General features: G+C 51.0%; 1 protein-coding gene across 6 annotated transcripts in view; it reads right to left on the reverse strand.

The window, feature by feature from the left end:
- The window catches only part of CPNE2 (copine 2), a 171,274-nt gene that overhangs the window by 18,001 nt on the left and 135,612 nt on the right, over nucleotides 1-17,661 (reverse strand). For 2 of the 6 annotated variants that reach the window (XM_065566947.1, XM_065566949.1), the window contains 2 exons: nucleotides 14,102-14,235; nucleotides 186-659 (listed from right to left, as the gene is read on the reverse strand). The exons of 2 other annotated variants lie outside the window; for them this stretch is intronic. In XM_065566947.1, coding sequence (XP_065423019.1) covers nucleotides 201-659; nucleotides 14,102-14,235 — 593 coding nt within the window. In that variant the 3' untranslated portion in view covers nucleotides 186-200. Of the gene's footprint in view, nucleotides 1-185; nucleotides 660-13,509; nucleotides 13,537-14,101; nucleotides 14,236-17,661 lie in introns of those variants that run through there. 2 more of the 6 variants (XM_065566951.1, XM_065566948.1) reach the window with 2 other exon arrangements.

Here is a 17,661-nt window from a genome sequence, read left to right on the forward strand (position 1 = left end):
ACACAGTGAGTTCACATCAGAGAGGGGAAAGCTCATGATATTGGAGACGTTCCCTGGTGTGGCTGCAGCTGGGTTGAGGCACAGGATAGCCACAAATACAGGTGACCACGAGTGGTTTCACTCTGGAGACTGTCGTACATACAAAGTGTATGCCCAGGATAAATAAGGCAGGACCATGAACCCAGCATAAACTCCTGGAGTCAGGGGTGCAAAGCGATCACATGCTGAAGGAACCACCCTGTCACAAAGCCAATAACAGAGAGACACAAAGAATTTGATAAGCACAGGCATGGAAATCTTTTCACACGGAATTTGGAGCAGGATGGAGAACCAGGGAGGCACAGAGGTACAGATTCTGGGGCCTTCGAGACCAATGAACAGGGCCAGCTTTTCAGCTTCACTTCTCTTTCCCTCCAGTATCTTTGGGGATTTACAAAGGAAGCCATGGGAGGGGGGAGAGAGGGCTGAGGCAAGGGGTTCATGCTTGTAGGATAAAGAGGGGAAAACTTAAGTACAGGGAAGGAGATCCTGGGGTGCTGGGGACAGACTGGGCTTTTCCATGTGCTGAGCAGATGCAACTTCAGAACCAGGTTGTCTTTTAATAATTGGACGGCCTGTGGAGTGATAGCAGCTCCCGACTTGCTGGCTTCTGGGCAAATCTGCAGGTGAGGAAGAAAGGTCAGAGGCCTCCATCCTAAGGTGCCTTCCAGGGGCTTATGCCTCCTTTTTTAGTATTCAGCATGGACTGTTAGCATACAATCAGGCTGCTCTTCCCATAGCATTTATTGTTTCCACCCGTTTTTTAAGATACTTGATATTAAAGTCACGTATGGGCTGTATTGCCTATAAAATGTGACCACCAATTATTTCTGCTACTTAAGTCAGCAATTAGATTCAAGCCTGCTAGGGATTATCCAACATATCCAGCATGCTAGTGAAAAAGGAGGCCATTTGGAAACTGAAGTTTCTCTTTGAAAGGTAATTTTCATTTCCCAATGCTTGTTAATCCTTTTCGTGTCAAGTCAGGTGCATACCGTCTCTCTCTCTCTCTCTCTCTCTCGCACACACACACACACACACACACACACACACACACTGTTTTCTGCTTCCACCTCTTAAAAGCTGGTGAGCTCCATTGTTTGTGATCTGGGTTGCCATGGAAAAGGTATAAGCAGGGTGGTTTTTTTAGTGTTAGGAAATGGCACACCTCTCGGAGGGAAGCTGAACGAGAACGGGGCGGATTCAGACCCGGTGACAGTGCATACCATGGCGATGTTCACAAATCATAAATGCCTAGAATGACGACATCCAATTAGATAGCCGGGCAGATAGAAATCAATAGATCTGCATCCACCTATCCCCACGCCTAGAATATCTGCATTAACGTTTTCAACTGATACTTCCTTTTGCCATTTGCCACCGCCTATTTCACGCCATGACCCCTGGCTGCTTGCCAACGGCCCCATCTCTGCTCCACACTCGTATCATTTATTCCGGTTTCTACAGCACCTCAAAGGAGATGGAACTTGGACTGACAACGGCGCCAGGGGCAGGCTGCACGGCTGGAAAGTGACCAGGCAAACTCGTTTCAGCCGAAAACCTGAGATGAGAAATGGATGCTGGCTCGTGACCCACTCCCCACACCTGCATGCAGCTCATGGTTCTTGAGGCCCGCGGCCTGAGAAGCAAAGGTTTTAATCACTAAGCAAACCATGCTGATAAAACCAGAGGCAGAGCTAGCCAGCTGCTTTCTGTTCATTTGCGAATTATCCTAGAACAATCTATTCCCCATCTGCCCCCCGATATGGCGGGGAGGTTACCCACAATGGAAGTTATCTGTGTAACCCCCCAAGCCCTATCACACAAATTGATGAGAGAACTACATTCTAGATCCCCTCCTCATGTGCAAATCAATTTTCTCTAGCCATAGAGTTCCAGCCAAATAAATCACCCCACTTACTAACGTTGCCTCGTTTCTTATAACTTCTTTTCTCTGGTCAAGTCCATGTGGCCATAACTACAGTTGGATATTAGCCTCAGAGACTGAACAATGACAATGGTGGGGGGAAGTGGATCAAAGACACATCAAAGCATGTTCAAAGGTGACCACATGACTTCTCCAAATCTCCATCCTCATCAGGAGCCATTTGCAACCAGAGGGCCAAGTTCTCTGGTGCAAACTGATGCTGCCTCACTGGCTTCAACTGCACTAATTTCTACTACTCGGAGTAGGTCATAACTGCAAATTAAGATGTGACTGCAGCGTGGGAAGGCAGACCTGGGCTAGCTTGCATCTAGTTGGTGCAGGTAATGATAGCAGTGAAGACTTGGTAGAAGTTGGCAACACAACTAGGTACCCAGTGTCCCCAGCAGGCTTTTACTGGGGCAGGCAGCCTAGGCCGAATTCTGCACCATCATGTCTTCACTAGCTGAAGCTGGTATATCTCCCCTCACTGCAATCACACCTTCATCTGCGGTGTAGAAGTACCCTCCACAGGTCTCTGTCGTGGGCCTAAAGCTCCCATGGAGAGCCACACATCGAGCACCAACCCCATTGCGGTGGTCAGCAGCTGCTCGTGAAGATCATAGAGATGGGACTGAGCTGCAATGTTCCGTTCCTGGTCAGGGAATTCTAGATCTGGATCCAAAATCTTCCCATGCTTGGGAACACCAAGATCTAGGGTTTGGTTTTCTCCAGCAGAAACCCTTTGAACCTCAGAGCCCGGGGTCTCCAAATAGGCCCAGCTATTCACCCCTTGTTTTTACCTGGCTCACGGGGCCCCTTGTGCTTTTACAACAAATCCACCCACCTATGACAAAGCCCTGGCTGGGATGATTTAGTTGGGGATTGGTCCTGATTTGAGCAGGGGGTTGGACTAGATGACCTCTTGAGGTCCCTTCCAACCCTGATATTCTATGATTCTATGGCCGCTTTCATTCCTAAAAATAAAACGTGCCTCTCTCCCTGAAAAGAAGCTGCTGTCATCTTCTCAGCCGACGCCTCTTGTCAGGAGGCTATTATTAAAGATGACATTATTGACATTATTTGCTCTAGGTATTCAAGATGGGATGAAAGAGGGCAGGCCACGGGGGAATAAAACTCTTATCAATTATTCGTTGTGCATCTTAAAAAAAGAAAAATCCAGTTCAGACTTGCCTACGGTAGACCTATTACCTTAGTATTATTTAAAAGCTCCTTTGATTAAAATATTAGTGCCACCGAGGGGTGCAATTTACATATGATTAATGCTTCTCTATTCATTCCTGGGTCTGGAGCCTTCTCCCCACCACCTCTTGAATTCTGACATATAAAACAAAAATTGAAAATAAAGAGTGATCGGAATTCATAGTGAATGAACCCAAATTCAGACTTGCCAACAACAAAATAAGTATATAACTACCGCCGACGCAAGAGACGTCTCCCAGAAAAGCAATTTACTCCTGATGTTTTTAAAAGGGATGGAAGACTGAAATGGAAGTGCAGAAAGATATTACTATCCGAAAGCAGATGGGGAAAGCTGTTACAGCTCCTTTGGAAAGAAAACAAGTGAAGTTGTGTATTTTAATTAAAGATCAGGAACAGGGGATGTGCTGTGATCTGTGGCATCACAGTCTTTCTCAGTAAATGCTTCCCGTTAAAAGAAATCAGCTCCAGCTACAGGTACAAACTGGCTTCCACACAGCTTGACTTTCAGCTTTGTCCCCTTTGTTTACCAGAGACCATGCAGAGTCTGGAACTCTGCTACACAGATATCTAGCAACTGAACAGTACATTGCAAATATGTATAGCATTTCTTATCATACCCTGTCTTCATCAGTGCTATACCAACTGCCTCCCCCATGTTCCCTGGCCAACAATTTCAGATTACATATCTGTGTGTCCTGTGACCAGCTTGGCCATAGGACATCATTTTCCTAATGTTTCAATGGGTGGTTTTATCCCAGAGGTGCCCCACTCCTCTCTAGGACCCCATTTTACAGACGGGGAACTGAGGCACAGAGGCTAAGTGCCTTGCCCAAGGTCACACAGGAAGCCCATGGCGGAGCAGCAACTTGAACCTGGGGCTCCCAAGTCCCAGGCCAGAGTCCCAATCATTGGGCTGGTCCTTCCACTCCAGCTCCAGATTATACAGCGTATAAATCATAGAATCATAGATGGTGAACATTTTCCAAAAGTCGCCGCTGACCTCGTGTTCCTCCATTTTTGCACGTCTAGCTCAACGCACCTTTGTCTCAAGTGGGCACACCAGATCAGTGGCCACTTCTGAAAACTTTGGCTTACGTATCATTCTCCCAACAGGGCCTCTCTCACAGGCAGGTGACCCTGATCATGAGGGGCGGTGAACTGCGGGGTAGTCAGGTATTCTTACACAGGGATCTTTATATACGGAACACGGCTGATTGCGTGTGTCTGTGCACACATGCACCGAGGAAACATGACAGAGCATGACGCTTCCAGCCAAAACACCACCACCCAGGCACTCTCCAGGAGAGAGACAGCAGAGTGCTTGTATCTCACACTCAGACCCTCCATCTTGAGTCCCCGCATCATGGCACTGTCCCCCAGTGTGGTGAGGCTCAACTTTACTTGGCCCAGGACGACAAAACTAGCAACCACCAATATCGTTCTTCCAAACACCATGTCCCACAGGAAGAGTTTTTGGTCTCTCTGTGGGTTGGGGGTAACCCAAAGGTGCTGGGGGTGGGCTGGGCAAAAGGGGGACTGGTGCTGTTGGAGTGAAGGGGGCTTCTTCCTCCCCACTGCTTGTCCTGCCTCCCAGCTCCAGGGATAGGGAAGCCGGCTCCCCAGACCTGGAGCCCTGTACGTGGGCCCGTGGGGCGAAGAACTGCTCTGGGACGGGAGGGGGCACAGCGGAGATGGAATCAGCAATGGGATTGGAGGTCTGTGAGGAAAGCAGCTCCTCCCCTCCTCTGCCCTGGGCTCCCGACGGGTCCAGGCAACCCCAGGATTTTGCAGCTCTGCGTCAGAGAGGTACGACCCCCTCAGCGAGGTACGACCCTAGCCGACAGGCAAGCCAACTTCTTACATTTAAAGGGGCAGCCCACAGCAAGCCGACCCCCCCCACACACTACAATCCACCCCCAGCTAGGAATAGGCCATCGACCGCATGCTGCCCTTGTCTCAGCTGGGGAGGGGGTGAAGCTCCCCAGAGCCCAGCAATTCCATTCCTGGGGCCCAAAAGGTGAAGATCCCAGGACCTCAGACAAACACCCACCTCTCTTCCGCCAGTGGCTCAGCTTCCCTCTGTCAGCTCTCTAGCCCCCTCTGAGTCTGGCAGGGGCAGCTGGTCGTGCCCCCTGCCCCCAGCCCGTTGCTTTGTGCGGGAGGGGACAGTGCAGCACCTATGCTTGCTGCCTGCTTCTGTCGACAGGGAACTGAAAACTCCTCCTGGTCCTGCTGCGCTGGCCCTGTAACAGTCTCTGGGGCCCAGACCCCACCCCCTACAGGTCACTGGGCTAAGGCCCCATGGATTCCGCTATCTAAGCCCAGTGACCTGGAAGTATCTTCATTATCGTGAAGCAAATTAGACGCGTCTGGTTGTTGACACGCCTGCAACTGCCCCCACGGCAGCACTCAGCCACTGAAGCGCAAAAGGCCATTTCTTTTCCACGTTTCCCCCCCCCCCCCAAGCCCATACGCTGCCAAGAGCCCAGCCCCCAACCAACTGCACCACATGCGGTTCAGAGGGCGTATGGGCCCCCTGCAGAGCTGTCACCCCGTCCCACTCGGAGACGCTGCATCTCTAGCTCTCGCTCGGTTCTGCAGGGGCTAACGTGCGAGTTGGTCTCTCACAAGCTTGAAACCCAGGGACCGAGTTTAAAAGGAAGAACATCAGAGTTATCACGGCAGACAGCTTGAAAAATGGCTGGAGACAGGTAATGGGGAGGCAGGATAATTATGCAGCCAGTTGGTATTTGGGACTGGGGCACCGTGTGGATGGAACAGAGCTGTTTCCACGGGCCCAGACAGAAAGGCAGCATCACTCACGCTGGCCACTGGCTCTGACCTGGGAGATCTGTCACCACTAACGCAGTATCCTGCTCTCACTTAGGGTAGCAAACGTAATCCCTGCTGCGTAAGCAGGAAAGAACTCAGCCTGGTCTAGGATGGGAATCAGCCACTGGGGACCAGCGCACAGCACCAATGCAAACCCCTCTTGGAGGTGGGCAAAGCCACAATCTGCATTGCCTGAGCTCACCCTTCATGGAAGCTGCACCAGCTGAGAGCTGCTAACTCTGTCTACACTAGGGGTTCGCTGTGGGGCTAGGCCGGTTGCTGGCCCCCGAATGCTGAAATCAGGAGTAGCCCCACTTTAGACCAGGCCTTGGAATCAGTTCTGCTCAGTCTGGGGGTGGGAACATTTGGCCAGGGATAAGAGATGCTCAGGAGGGCGTTAAGTACGTGTGAAACTCTGAACACCTGCCTTTTAAGGCAGAAGTTGCCAAACACTTGTGGCTCCAGGGTGCGATGTTGTACAGCTGTCCTGGTGCCTTCAGAGCTGGCCCTAAGTACTAGCCAGGCAAACAACTGCTTTGAACCTGGTCCTTTCAGGAGCCTCGCATTCAAGTGGGGCTTTGCACCCCAGGACCTCGTCCTCAGCACTGGGGATGTAAGGGGAGGGACTCTGTGGTAACCACTCTAGTCTTCCAACGCCACAACACATGGGCTGACTCACCCCCCAACTCCCTTTGGGCACCTAAGAATCTCATGCATTGTAAGAACCTTGGTGGCACAGTGGGGTTTTCCTCCCTCTAAAGCGGGGGTGTCAAATTCATTTGGAGGCAAGGGCCAGATTCCAGGTTTAATTCCAGTCTGTGGGCCAGAATACAGACTCAGGCCTTCATTCTTCCCCATGGATGTCAGGGGGAGGATTTCACAGAGATTAAGGGGAGAATGTAGCCTTCACGTAGTGAATAAGTTGTCATTTATTATTTATCCAGGACCTCATCGTCCCATTCGGTATCACTCGGTGAGAAGATCTGCTCCCCTTTCGGTTACCGCTGCTCCTGCCTTTTGCTTCTCTCTCTGACTCTTTTCCCCTCCCTCTTTCCAAGCTGTACATTTCCTTCCCTGCCAGGAACTCCCTCCCCACCACTCGAGGGCTCCATTCCCACCCCTTTTCGGATCCACTACAGTGACCAGCCACGGAACAGTCAGCACTGACAAGAAGTTTATTGGACTCTAGAGCTGACAATCCAAGACAATTAACAGGGAAGCTCACGCCCAAGTCATTGTTTCAGGCTGTCTGCAGACTCAAGCAGACATGATGTTGGTTTACACTCACTTCACATCTTGAAAGTCACTCTGCAGTCAGGAAGGCTACAAACGATATTTGCAAACGAAAGCCGAGGCTCTGCACAGTGCAGGTCATACAGGCCACCTCCACACACCACACAGGCTGGTCCCAGCACAGCCCACAGGGCCGGTGCTTGACAGCTCTAATGCATGTTGATATGCGCAGGTGTGATGGGGTGTGCCCCCCACCCTAGCCTAGGAAGGGTTAATGAAGCTGAGAAAGGGCCAATTAAGTGGATAGGCTCCAGTTTAGGGGAATTAGGTGGGCTAAGTAACCCTGGATTGATGAGGGAGCCAATCCAAGAAAGAACAGGTGGGGCTATTAAAGATATATTGGAACTGGAAAAGATACAGAAAAGGGCAACAAAAATGATGAGGGGTATGGAACCGCTTAATAAGACTGGGACTGATCAGCTTGGAAAAGAGACAACCAAGGGGGGCATATGATAGAGGTCTATAAAATCATGACCGCTGTGGAGAAAGTAAATAAGGAAGTGTTATTTACTCCTTCTTCGAACAGGAGAACTAGGGGTCACCAAATGACATTAATAAACAGCTGGTTTAAAACAAACAAAAGGAAGTATTTCTTCACACAACACACAGTCAACCTGTGGAACTCCTTGCCAGAGGATGTTGTGAAGGCCAAGACTATAACAGGGCTCAAAAAAGAACTAGATAAGTTCATGGAGGATTGGTCCATCAATGGCTATTAGCCAGGATGGGCAGGGATGGTGTCCCTAGCCTCTGTTTGCCAGAAGCTGGGAATGGGTGACAGGGGATGGATCACTTAATGATTCCCTGTTCTGTTCATTCCCTCTGGGGCACCTGGCATTGGCCACTATTGGAAGACAGTATCCGGGGCTGGATGGACCTTTGGTCTGACTACAACATGGCCATCCTTATGTTGTAGAAAGCTAGGAAGTCAGCAGTGGAAATGGGGCTGCAGTGAAGGAGCCTGCAGCCACTCTCTGGATGCTAGACAGGGAAGGAAGGTCACCCAGGGGGAGTGTAGAAACCCCCAGGGTTCCAGGCCCTGATGGAAGGGTACATCAAGAAGAGTGGTGGAGCAAAAGCCTGAGAGCAGTGGTGTAGGAAAAGGCTCAGGGAAATGACAGCAAAGTGAGACATTGCAGACTTCGGCCACTATTAGAGGGTCCCTGAGCTGGAACCCAGAGTAGAGGATGGGCCTGGGTTCCCCTACCAAAGACTGGGGAAGTGACACAGTCAGGGCAGCGAGGGAGAAGTCAGCCATTTTGGATGGAAAGACTAACAACCCCTGGAAGGCGAAAAAGCACATTGACCTGGCTGGAGGGCCAAGCTCTGAAGACAGAGCACCCTGAGTAACAGCGAGTGAGAGAAGCGGCCGGGCGCCCGAACGGGCGGCAGAAGGAGGTGTCGGACGGGGAAGAAGCTAATCCCCAGAGCAGTTAGGAGGAAGCGCTCTAGCGGGGATCATACCCAGTGACAACGTGTAGCACTGTCTCCTCACTCTTATGTAAGGGGGTGGGCCCACTCACCAGCCAGCGCATCAAGGGACGCTCCCACCAGGTCAGGTTGTTGAGTCCCTTGCCCCAGGGATGCATTTATTGCTCCAACAAAACAGTTCAAAACATTAATCGAAACAGGTGAACCAGGCCCTGCTCCCTCACCTCTCCTAAGGCCAGGTAGCTTCTGCTGGTGCCGACACAGCAGCAGGTATCCCAGCCAGGTCTTTCGCCTAGCGGGTGGGGCGAGCCCCTTTCTGGGTCTGTTCTCCTGAAGCACCCTCCCTGCCCCGTGCAGATTTCCATCTCACCTGAGCTACTAGCTGCTCTTACGAGGACTGGGTCATCTTCAGCCCTCACCTGGTCCCTGGCCTCACAGCATCAGCTGATCAGATGGGGCTGGGCTCAACTTCCCTTGTGGGACAGGACCACTACAGGATATCAGACTAGACTGACCAGAAGCACCTAGGAGCTCCGAAGTTCTTCTTGGTGCACAGGATAGTTCAGTCTGGTAACAAGTGTGGGATTCCAGTGCACTAGAAACTGGTTCACACCCATCCGCTTGCAGTCCGGTGATTCCCTCCCTTTTAGGCCAGTATTTTATTTCAGCTGCATGAGTCTCTTTAAATTACCACATTCCTCCCAGCCCTTCCTTCCTATCTGCTTAAACAGAAAGTAACCCGCAAAAGCTGGGCTCATAACTAACATCCTGGTCCAGTCTCTCCAGAACAAGACAGAAACTCACGTGACAGAGCGGATTCACGAGGGCCATCCTTAGAGATAACAAGCAGCTTTTGGCATGTGTGTGTAAACAGTCTGATGGCTAATTAATCAGGACTTCGGGGATTACAGAGTGACTTGAAGCATCATTTTGGAACTGGGCTGCTGGCACAGAATCGGCAGTTTGCCCACATGACTTAAAACAAAGATGTCAAAGATTTTTCTGACTTTACAGGGATTTTTTTTTTTTAATTGTCCCTCAGCTCAAGGCTCATGTTCGATCACAGACCACGTCAACATCAGCAGAGTTAGGGTTCTGAGCAGCGATCTGTACATATTAAGTGGACTGTTAAGTGGAATTTCCTTGCAAAGGAAATAAACAGGTTGTTTCCTCTTTGTGGCTTCTTTATGACATCTGATGACCTCAACTGTGTTATAAAACTAAAGTTTTCTTTGTTGATTGCTTTTCACCTTTGGTAAATCAAGTCTGCCCCGGAAGACCCAGAGAACTGGAGTGGGAGCCTTCTCTGCCCTTAACTGGAAGGGTGAGGATGCTGAATCTTTGGGTACGTCTTCACTACCCGCCATATCGGCGGGTAGCGATCTATTTATCGGGGATCGATATATCACGTCTTGTTAAGACGCAATATATCGATCACCGAACGCGCTCCCCGTCGACTCCGGAACTCCACCAGAGCGAGCGGCGGTAGCGGCGTCAACGGGGAGGCCGCGGACGTCGATCCCGCGCCGTGTGGACCCAAGGTAAGTCGATCTAAGATACTTCGACTTCAGCTACGCTATTCACATAGCTGAAGTTGCGTATCTTAGATCGATCCCCCCTCACAGTGTAGACCAACCCTTTAACAAAGATTTTCCTCCTAACGGTTAGTTGTATGTTGGAGTTAAATAAACCAAAGAGTTTAAAAACCCATCTGAATAAGAATTTCTTCTCTGTCCAATTGCTCAGGTTCCAATTGTTACATCATGATCTTACTAGTACTCCAGTCATCTACAGGACAGGATAGGTAAGACCAGTGTAAGACAGAAGCAGGAGACATTTTTGTTTCAAAAGCAACAAAAGACGCTTTGCAGGCCTTCTGTACAATTAATAACGTATCTTTTATTCCTCATTTCACAAGTCAGCTTAAATTCTACATGGCCTGGAAAGGAAGTTTACGTCATGTCTACACTCTGGAGACTATAGGTATGGTGCTGTAGCTATGCCGATTAACCCCGTTCCGTAGATATAGCCTATAGACCCACATCCGTCCCTCGGGACCCTCCTGCCCAGCCCCCAAGCGCCTGGCCTGGGAGGCTAGCCCCTGGCCCCTCCCCTGCTGTTCCCCCTTCCCCGAAGCCTCAGCTCGCTGCGTTGCCGGCGCAATGCTCTGGGTGTCTGGGCAGCGCAGCCCGGACTGACCCGGTGCTCCGTGCTGCACGGTGGCGTGGTTGGCTCCAGCTGGAGCACCCATGGAGAAATATTAGCGGGTGCTTAGCACCCAACCTCAGCCAAGCTCCCCTCCCTCCCCCCACTCCTGTGCGCTGGCGGTCCCTGCCGATCAACTCCCCCTCCCTCCCAGCGCCTCCTGAGTGCTGCGGAACAGCTGGTTTGTGGCATGCAGGAGGCATGGGGGGAGGAGCGGGGATGGGGTGTGCTCGGCGGAGGGGGCGGAAAGAGGTGGGGACGAGGTGAGACGGGGCGGGAAAAGGCGGGGTGGAGGTGGGAGCTTGGGGGAAGGGGCGGAGCGGGACTGGTGGTGGAGTGGGGGCGGGAAGAGGCAGGATGGTGGTGGGGGCTTAGGGGAAGGGGTGGAGTGGGGGCGGGAAGAGGCAGGATGGTGGGGGGGGCTTAGGGGAAGGGGTGGAGTGGGGGCGGGAAGAGGCAGGATGGTGGGGGGGGCTTAGGGGAAGGGGTGGAGTGGGGGCGGGACCTGGAGCTGAGCACCCCGGGGAAAATTAGAAGCTGGCGCCTGTGCCTCTTGGAGCAAGGGGAACTGGGACACAGATTGTGACTCAGGCTTTTTCTGCAGTGAAGACATCAAGATTGCTACCTCCCTGCAAATCCCAGAGCAGATGAGGCGCTGTGGCTTTTGCCTTGATGTCATTAATGGAGCCAAGTCTCAAGTTGGGGTCCTAGGGTTGTCCTATGTGGCTGATCCCTAGGGTAAAGAACACATGTTTGCAGCCTTGATCAAATGCGCAGCAATCCATTAACTCCTGGTAAGGACGTCCGGTGAAGACGAGCCCTCAATCACAACCCAATCTGCTTGCGGCAAAGCTACACGACGTGCACTAATCTCTCTCCACGGTGTGTCGCTCGACAACTCACATATTGTGTGGATTTAACTGGGGATCCTTCTAGGCCTCATGAAAAGAAACAGCTCAACTCTGTGCAAAGCCAGAGCGCTTCAAAAGGACATCGTAGGACTTGGAGCTCATGGAAAACAAACAACTGAAGACACTTGTTGGAGCCAATGCCTGAGCCAGATCAGCAGTGAGCACTGGCCCTTCCTGTTAAAGCCAATGAGAGTCGCCCGTCGTTGGCCTCTCGCAGGCCCAGGCCTGTACTCGGGTAGCTATTGTACAGGTTTCTCATAGTGCTGCCACAGCACCTCGGTCCTGTCCTCCAGCCCACTCCCTCACAGTAACACACCCGGGTTCTGACTTACCGCAAGCCTGGCTCTGCAGTCCCGGGGACTCTCCTGAAGCACAGACTGCTACACAGCGCCGTGGGGCAATCTGTAGTGGGGCCAGCCACCCGTTAGGGAGGGGATCCAGACTACTATCACTTTGTGCCCACACCGGGAACTGAACCCGTGGAGCTCCAAAGGCAGAAAGCTGGTGGACTTACCCCGTGCCAGGCTGCCTCACCCCCCCCTTATCATAAGAACCCAGGTGGTCCATCGCTCAACTCATTCTTCCTGGGTAAGCTGCAGTGCTGCCTGTTTGACCACAGCATACAAAGCGCTTTTGCTTCCAAAACCACTGAACAAAACACAGGAGCCCGAGAGCCCAGCTCCCAGACACAAAACACTGTTCTACACCTGAACGACAAGGAGTCCGGTGGCACCTTTAAAGACTAACAGATTTATTTGGACATAAGCTTTTGTGGGTAAAAAACCTCAAGGTGCCACCAGACTCCCCTTGTTGTTTTTGTGGATACAGACTAACATGGCTACCCCGTGATGTTCTACACCTGGAAAGACGGGCTCTGTATTAAACAGCATTAGCCCTCCCACCCTGCATTCTATTCCACGGACCAATCGTCTCCTCCTCTCCTGCCTATTGTGCTCATCACAGTGCTACTGGAGCGCTTGTGTTTGAATGACACCTATTAAAATGAGGGGCACCGGGAAAAAGTAGAGTTCCTTATTTTAGATGAATCATTCTTACAGTCTATCCTATCCGTGGGCAATACATATTCATTGTCCGTAAACTGTAGCAATTAACACGTTTCCCATTGACTCCCACTAACTTTTAATGGGAGCAAAATTAACACCGACACTGAATGCTTTTCCAAACCTCGCCCACGGAGTTTAACCTAGGACATGACTCAAACTGTATTATGTCAATAAATAAATCAGACATTTGTTTGCCAGTGTGTTATGGGCACTGGAAAAAAAAGTCAATCAGATGCCTGGTCCAGTGGTTGCAGTGCCAGCTTGGGATTTGGGAGACTCAAGCGGAGTTCCCTGCTCTGGTACAGACCTTGGCTGAGACACTTGGCCTCTCTGTGTCTCAGTTCCCCGTCTGGCAATGGGGATAAAAGCACTGCCCTACCTCACACGGGTGTTGAGAGGTTCTCAGGCACTAAGATAGTGAGATAAGTACCTAGGATAAACTGCATCTCTTCACTCGCCTGAAAACACACACGGCACAAGAGGAAGACGGATGGTCCCTGAGTTACTAAACTGGGGCTCGGGAGTTCAATTCTGCGTTCAATTCTTGGCTTTGCCACTGATTTCCTGTGTGTTTGGGTGAGTTGCTTAATGTCCTTGTGCCTCAGTTCCCCATCTGTATTATGGAGAGAACAACACTTCCTTACCACCCAGGGGCATAGAGGTTAATTCCGTGGTGCCTACAAGATGCTCAACTGTTGCAGTAACAGAGGCTACAAGTCCCTGAACAGAACCTCAAACTCTTAGTAGTCTCCGAATTCCATTGTATCTTGCCTTTGTCATTGTATCATTGTATCTGCCTTTGACATGAGCCTACAGCAGCGGGTCTTACTAAAATCAACAATGTTTAAACATACCTGAAATTACTTCTTCCCTAGATATAGCTGTTCCATGCCTTTAACGGTGAGACATCCCATCAGCTTTTAAACAGAGCTAGTTACTGGCCTGTTGGCTAAGATCAAACCCGGGATGTATCACTGACATCGATACATCCGCTACCAAGGGACCACAGCCTGTGTATGCAAGGGATGGATTAAGTTATCTAATAGGTCTTTTTTATCTTGCACTTCTATGATCCTGTGCCCTCTAGGAGATAACAAGATGGTAAGCTTAATGAGTCTTGCTTTGAAATTCCAAGCCAAGGCAGGGATACAGATAAAAGGACAGACTTGTTAACTTACTGCTGCAAACTCCTGCTGCGTAGCCTGGGCAGCAAACCGAGCCACGTGATTGACAATGGGAGAGAAGTTGGTTGGTCCGTAGAAGCGTATGTGAGGCAGACAGGCGGAGTATGCTTGGACAATGCCTTCCACTCCTTAAAGAGAATCAGACAAACCAGACATTAACTAGACAGCCTCCCAGCCGGCTCCTTGCAGTAACCTTCTACGTAAACATCAAAATGGATTTCAGATACAATGGGCAGAAGCTTGAGATCGCTGAAGCTAAATTTCACTTTGCTACTTATCTTACAGTAGCATCTTGTAGCCCCACTGGAGATCTGAGCCCACTTCTGCGAGAGACCATACAAACAGTGCTATACCCTACCATTCAAACAGACAGGTAACAAGTGGTAAGGGAAACAGACACAGAGAGGTGAAGTTATTCGAGGTCAGTGGCCAAATCAGGAGAAGACAGTAGGTCTCCGGGGTTCTAGTCCAGTGCCCTAACCACTGGGCCATACAGCCACAGTCTAACACCAGAGTTTCTTGAAACCACCTGCTGACTTCCTCTGGAATTGTGGATGCTCAGAAATTCAGAAAACAAGTCTTCAAATGTCTTTGCTGGAAAAGGTTTGTTAACACCAGACACCTGAGCCTTTGTGGTTAAGAGAGAGAGCTTCTAATGCCTGAATTCAGATAGGGCTTCCTTTTGGTTTTTTGGAAATATACCAAGCCACATGAAGAATCTGCCTGAGCAGGAGCACAAATAAATGCCCTGAAAGAATCTCACCATGCCTAAGAAGGAACTGAGACAGCCATAAAGCAAGGAAAGCGGTGGAGAGACGCCACAGTCACAGGGACAGTCTAGCTGGAAACTTGAACCAAAAAGTTTCACTGAAGTTTTGAAAGTGTTGCTCTGATCTGTGAGTAGGAGGCTCTTTTGCTTTCATTACTGATAGCCCTGCTCAGGTGTGTACATGCTGGTCAGCACGTTAGACGAGAGCTACAGAACAGTCTTAGCTCAGGCTACACGAGGAAATAATCCATCCCTGGAGCGGACACTCCTTACTGACTGTTTGCCATGGGTGATCATATGATAAGGATTACATTGCTCTATCCCTACCACGTCCATTGTCTGAACTCTCCCCACCAGCTTGCAGGGCACTTCTACTTTTGCCAGCAGATTTACATGCTCGGGTTATGCAAGTGGCTTGGGTGTGGCTGGCTCTGAAGTTACTGTATTCTCGCTTGTTGGCTTAGTTAGCCGAGAAAAATGTTTTTTTTTTTAAAAAGTTCCTCACTTCTGAAATAACGAGGCCAAATTCTGCTCTGCAACGTGGGAGCAAAGGGAGCTGGAATTTCAAAAGGGAGCCACCCACACACATCAGAGGACAGAATGTGGCTTTAAACTCAATGCTCAGCTAACGTGTGACGCCCACCTCTGTGGCCGGGCGGGAAGCAGGAATCCAAGCCGCTTGGACAAGCGACTGTTATATTGCTCAAATGGAAATATCTAGGAGTAAAGACACACAAAAAGGAAACACACAGGCTATTTCATGCCTGCAGCTTCAGACCACTAGCTGATGGCACCGCCTTCCAGCCTGACCGGAACAGCGTGACACCGATTTCCTCGAGGGTCATCTGTGCTCTGATCACCTAGGAGACCAGCCTCCGCCGAAGTCTTTGCACAGATGCAAGACGTGAATGTGGCCGCACTGAGAGGTTCAATTTCCAACTGTGTCCTGAACTCTCAGCTCCATTCTTTTCCATCCCTTCACCTCTCTTTTAAAGTACACTCATGCAAAAGTTGCATCTATCTGCCTCTGAACACACACACACACACACACACACACATTCTGAAGACAGATAAGACATAAATAACAACTGGAACGAATCATTTTCTCTCCCCTTCTTACTGACGGGTTAAGGCTTTGGCTCCAAAGAATGGGACGGGGCGGTGGGGGTGGGTGGGTTGGATCACTTGGTGATTACCTGTTCTGTTCATTCCCTCTGGGGCACCTGGCCTTGGCCGCTGTTGGAAGACAGGAGACCGGGCTAGATGGACCTTTGGTCTGACCCAGTAGGGCCGTTCTTATGTTTGAATATAGCTGATTCCAAGTGGTAAATTATTGCAGGACAGTCATGGTGGGCCCAGCTGCTGTACGCATAATTTCAGGTACCAGTAAGACCCCTAATCTGCAACCACCTGCGTGCATGAGGGCTGCTGGGCCTTGCCTGGAGAATTATTGGAGTTGACAGGGCTCCCCTTTAAGCACAGCAATCTGCCTGCATGCAAGAAGTTGCAGGATCTGGGTCTAAGTGTCTATTTTAGGATGGGATTTTCAACAGCGCCTAAGTGACTCGGAAGCTCAACTCTCATGAAAGTCAATGGGACTTGTGCTCCTCAGTCACTTAGACGCTCTTGAAAATCCCACCTGTAATACAGTGGGGGGAGACCCCCGAGCCCTCTGCAGTTTGAAGTATGTTTCGGCAAGCTTCCAATTTACCAAGTATGTTGCTATGACTGCCAAGAAAACCTTCCAAGTGTGCGCAGAGCAGAATGGATGCTGTGGTACCTGCCGGAGACTGCAATGATAGCTCTGAGAGGTCTGAGCTGCCCTGTTCATTTCAGTGGGGGTGTTACCACTTAACCCTAATGGTGACACTAACCCCCTTTTTTAAATATAAACCTTTGGTATTCAATTGTGCACCTAATTTAGGCACAGAATTACTGTGATTCCATGCAAAAATCACCAAACAAAGAGCAGAAATACAGCAGTGGTTCTAAGAGGCCCGGTGCTATTTTCTCTCATTTTACGAATGAAAGGTTTAGCATCCTATTCTTCCCTTTGATATTTGTGAAAGCATCCCATTGTTAACTCTGCTGTGCTTCAAGGGTAGTATAACGGCATAATTTGACATAATTTGGCTCTTTCCACAGAATGAGTTTGATATCCACTTCCGAATAGAAAGAGAACTGTCGGAACTAGGGTTACCATACGTCCGGATTTTCCCGGACATGTCCAGCTTTTTGGTCCTCAAATCCTGGTCCGGGAGGAAATTCCAAAAAGCCGAGCATGTCCGGGAAAATAGGGAGGGGTCAGGGGGCTTGGATCCAGGCTGGAGTGCTGGGGCCGGAGCCGGAGCCGCTGGGGCCGGCGGTGCTCAGCCGCCGGCCGGTGCCGCTTGGCCAGGGCCGGGCGGGAGCTGGTCGGCCAGAACCGGGGCCGGAGCCGCTGGGACCGGGGCTGGTGGTGCTCGGCTGGCGCCATTCGGCCGGAACCGGGGCCCGAACTGAGCTGGGCCGGAGCCGCTGGGACCGGGATTGGGGGTGCTTGGCCGCCGGCCGGCGCTGCTCGGTCGGGGCTGGTGCCCCAGGGCCTGAGCCGAGCTGGAGTCGCCGGGGCTGGGGCCGGGGTGGGCCGGAGCCGCTCGACCGGAACCGGGGCCCAAACCGAGCCGGGCCAGAGCTGCTGGGACTGGGGCGGGGGGTACTCGGCCGGCGCCGCTCGGCCGGAACTGAGCTAGGCCGGAGCCGCTGGGACCAGGATTGGGGGTGCTTGGCCACCGGCCGGCGCTGC

The sequence above is a fragment of the Chrysemys picta genome, chromosome 14, assembly GCF_011386835.1.
Source record: "Chrysemys picta bellii isolate R12L10 chromosome 14, ASM1138683v2, whole genome shotgun sequence".
In the NCBI taxonomy this organism is placed as follows: Eukaryota; Metazoa; Chordata; order Testudines; family Emydidae; genus Chrysemys; species Chrysemys picta.